This window comes from Hippocampus comes, unplaced genomic scaffold, assembly GCF_001891065.2.
Source record: "Hippocampus comes isolate QL1 unplaced genomic scaffold, H_comes_QL1_v1.1 scaffold33, whole genome shotgun sequence".
NCBI classification, from domain to species: Eukaryota; Metazoa; Chordata; class Actinopteri; order Syngnathiformes; family Syngnathidae; genus Hippocampus; species Hippocampus comes.
Genome location: NW_017804842.1, coordinates 246,931 through 250,508, shown reverse-complemented (window position 1 = coordinate 250,508; position 3,578 = coordinate 246,931). Strand labels below are relative to the sequence as shown.

The window sequence follows — 3,578 nt, the reverse complement described above, 5'->3', positions numbered from 1 at the left end:
GTGGCGCCGGCGCGCACGCACGAGCTGGGTGGCCGCACCGAGGACGCCTTGGCCCGGGCGCACGCGCACAAAGGTATTGCATCGACATACCTCAACGTATTCGTTCCTCTTTGGCCGGCCAGTTGAGTGCCACAGTCCCACTTTTTTTAAATTTTATTTATTTTGAGCGCAGGCGATTGGGCGCGCGCCGCCGAGCACTTGGAGCGCAGCGCCGCCGCCGTGGCGGCTCGCTTCGGAGCGGACAGCGTGGAGATGGCCCGACAGGTCGCCAAGCTGGCGCAGCTGCACTTCAACGCGTGAGTCGACCCTCGCCTCCTTTTCAAACGACGCTTTTGTTTTTGTGCCGACGGTGTGGCCCGTTGCCCGCAGCGGCTCGAGAGCGTCGGCCCTGTCCGTCATCCCGGAGGCGCGCCGCCTCCTCACCCTCCACTGTGGCGCCCTCTGCCCCGAAGTGCGGGAACTGCAGGCCATGGAGGACTGCTTGCGGTTGACGCAAATGGATTTGGGCCAAGAAAAAAACGTCAAGCTAAAATGGTCGTTTTAACTCCTGCCACAGCCACTCGTCACAACTTGTCTTTTGAATTAAATGCCGTATCATTTGTTGTACTGAATTAAAGATGATCAAATGCACATTTTCACAAATTAATCATTCCTTGGCCAAAATGTTACTTTTGGTAGTAAACATGCCTTTTTTTTTTCCTTTGCAAAAACATACCTGTGTTTATCTTAAACAATTTGCCTGCACCCCCAAAACGGGGAACCAAGCAAACATTGTTTTTTCAAGAAAAAGTACTTTTTTTTTTTTTTTTTTTTTTGGGTCACAATTTTGTCTTTCGTTTTTCAAATCATAGTGAACGACTTTTATCGTGATATCCTGACCCTTGGACAATTGTCTGTCATAATGTGAACAAGAGTGCGTTTACCATGAAGCTAAAGCATCGTATCGATGTCATCATGACGTCAGGACTCGCACGCTTGTGATTGCGTCATAAACAATTTTGGTCCCATTTTGCGAAGCGACGACGCCGACGATCGACGCGATAGTCCCCTCCGACTGCTTCCGCGCCTCCGTCAAACGCACCTGAATAAGACACGAGCAAAGCAGCGCGCGGGCGACCTGTCGGCAAGACGGAGGACTGGAAAGGGATCCGCACAAACGGTGTCGCTTGTCTGTCCGCCATCAATTAGTCATTTGAGCGAGGGGTGGACGCTGGGACAAAGGCGGCCATTAGCGCTTAGCTTAGCCAAGCTTAGGCTAACGGCCGCCGCTTGGAGTCGTCCATCCAAACGAGGCGCACGAGACTTTGCCATCGACCGAGATTAAAAGACACACATCAGCATTCGTGTAAAACAAGTCGTCATACTTGGACAGGCTAGTTTGTCATGTGTCATTTTGATAGACGTGTGAAAATGGAGATGCAAATACCTGTGATGTCAGAAAATAACGAGAAAAAAAAAATCTCGTCACAATGTCATGTGAACTGATTTTTTTTTTCCGTGTCTTTTATTGAGCTCAATGCATACATTCCTTATCCTCTGCCAAGAATGACGAGTATTCCTGCGGCTGACTGAGCTGTGAGCGTCTCGTGCTCATCTTAGCGTAGCATCTGCGTGCTAACCTTTTGAAGGAGTCCGCCAAAAGCGTTGGCAACACTGGAGAAGCTTCACGCGTGTCTCCATTGTCCCGTCCTATCTTTTAGTCATGACGTGTCATCTAATATTCCATTTTCAATCTCTCGCCGGTCTGCTTGAATCTATTCTGAACGTCATAAAAAGTTAAAATTCCATCTCGCAAGGCGGGATGAAGAATGTTTATGAAGATCCGTGTCACATAGTGGCTTCATAAGTCTTTGTTTGGGGGGGGCGGGGGGTTCTTTTTAATCATCCCCAAGAAGTGTGAAGAAGCAGCGGGAGGTGACGCGCACTTTCTCCAAGCGGATCGGATGACAAAACGCGGCGGCGAGGACGCGCCAACGTATCGGTGACACGCGACCGAGTCAGCGCGAGATCGGAGACGGCGCCCCGGCGCTTTTAGACGCCGCCTGGAACCGGATCGAGTTCCAAAGTGCAGAGGATTTTTCCTTCCGCCATACGACCGCCTTGCACAAAAAAAAAAAAAAATGCTTGGCTTTATTGACAAGCGACGGCCAACTTGGAAGGGACCTGCCAAAGCCCCTTTATGGTAGGGGGAGCCACCCACGGAAAGTGCAAACCATCAAACATTGTCTCACATGTCCAAACAAAATATCCATCTATGTCCTTCAACGAGGGTCGCGGGCGTGCCAGGGCCTAGCCTAGTCAGTTTCGGGCAGTCTGCGTGTAGACAGCGCTTGAAAAAAATGTGAAGTGTTTCCAAATCATTTGGGGTTGCGCGTTGGGCCACCGCTTCTGTTTGGTCGCGACTTTTGGCTCATTTGGCCAAACGCGAATCGTGACTGAAGGACACGAGCGCGCCGTGCCGACCGTCGTCAGAGTGAACAGTGCGGAAATAAAACCCACACGACAACGTCGACCGCGGGCAGGGGGGCGGCGTCCTTGAACGGCCAAGGGTGCTCGAGCGCGACGGGAGCGCATCGGTCACGTTGCCGAAAATACTCGGCCATTAGCGGAGATGGAGGAGGAGACGCAGATGATGGGGAGCTCAAATTAACTCGGGCGTGATCATCGGTGACGATCAATAAAATATCAGCAGGGATATTTCGCATGGAAAACAGACGGAAAAGGATTTCGGCGAATGGCAATTGTCACACGAGGCCTAATCGTGATCTGAGGGCAAAGTTTAGTCCGAGGAAAAGACGTGATGATGAATGAAAAAGTAAGAAGGGATATTCATGAAACAAGTTCAAGGTCAGCTTGACGAGTGACAAGGGGAATCGAGTCACATCTGCGACTAACAAAAACGATGTAGTCCAAATGCGTTGTGAAATTCGGAAGTTCTGCGACCAAGTGATGCGACCAAGCGAAGACCCCCCCAGACGTGACGGCCAAGGTCACGGCTGTTGGCCGGCAGCTTTTGTTGCCGAGGAAATCAATTCAGCGCCTGAGAGTCCAGCGGCAGGCCACCGTGACATGGGAGGGGCGGGGGGGTTAATTGCTGCGGGGTGTCTCGCAAATCACGCGAGCTTGTGTGGACGCGACACAACGAGCCGCTGTCACGCCGCAAGCGCAGCGGAGATTGACGGCGTTTTACGGCGCTTATCGCCGGCGTCCAGACGCGCCTGCGTGGCCGCACTTTGTCTTTCGCCGCGCCGCCCTGTGCGTCAACAGTCGGACGAGAGCGCGTGCACGTGCATGGTTACACCCCTGAATAGAAAACAAAAATAGCACACTATGATGTAGGTGTACTTAAGGGGGGGGGGCATACGAGGGTCAGGAACATTCACGACGCGACCGACTCGAGCGACCGAATCCGCAAATGCAAATTCTCGTTCTGGCGGGCGCGCGAAGGTCCGCCGCGCACGCGCGCAGCATTTAAGTGCCGCCGCTCGGCGCGCGAAGGCTCACACCAGAGCCGACATGCGGACGCGCGCCTGCCCGGAGCCGCGGCGGCTGTGCGTGCTCGCGAGCTGGGCGGCGCT

General features: G+C 53.1%; 1 protein-coding gene across 1 annotated transcript in view; it reads left to right on the top strand.

The window, feature by feature from the left end:
* The window catches only part of smyd4 (SET and MYND domain containing 4), a 5,333-nt gene extending 4,703 nt beyond the window's left edge, over positions 1–630 (top strand). Inside the window, exons 9-11 of the mRNA XM_019871949.1 lie at positions 1–73; positions 173–296; positions 370–630. Coding sequence (XP_019727508.1) covers positions 1–73; positions 173–296; positions 370–544 — 372 coding nt within the window. The 3' untranslated portion in view covers positions 545–630. The remainder of the gene's footprint in view (positions 74–172; positions 297–369) is intronic.
* The last annotated feature ends 2,948 nt before the right edge of the window (positions 631–3,578 follow it).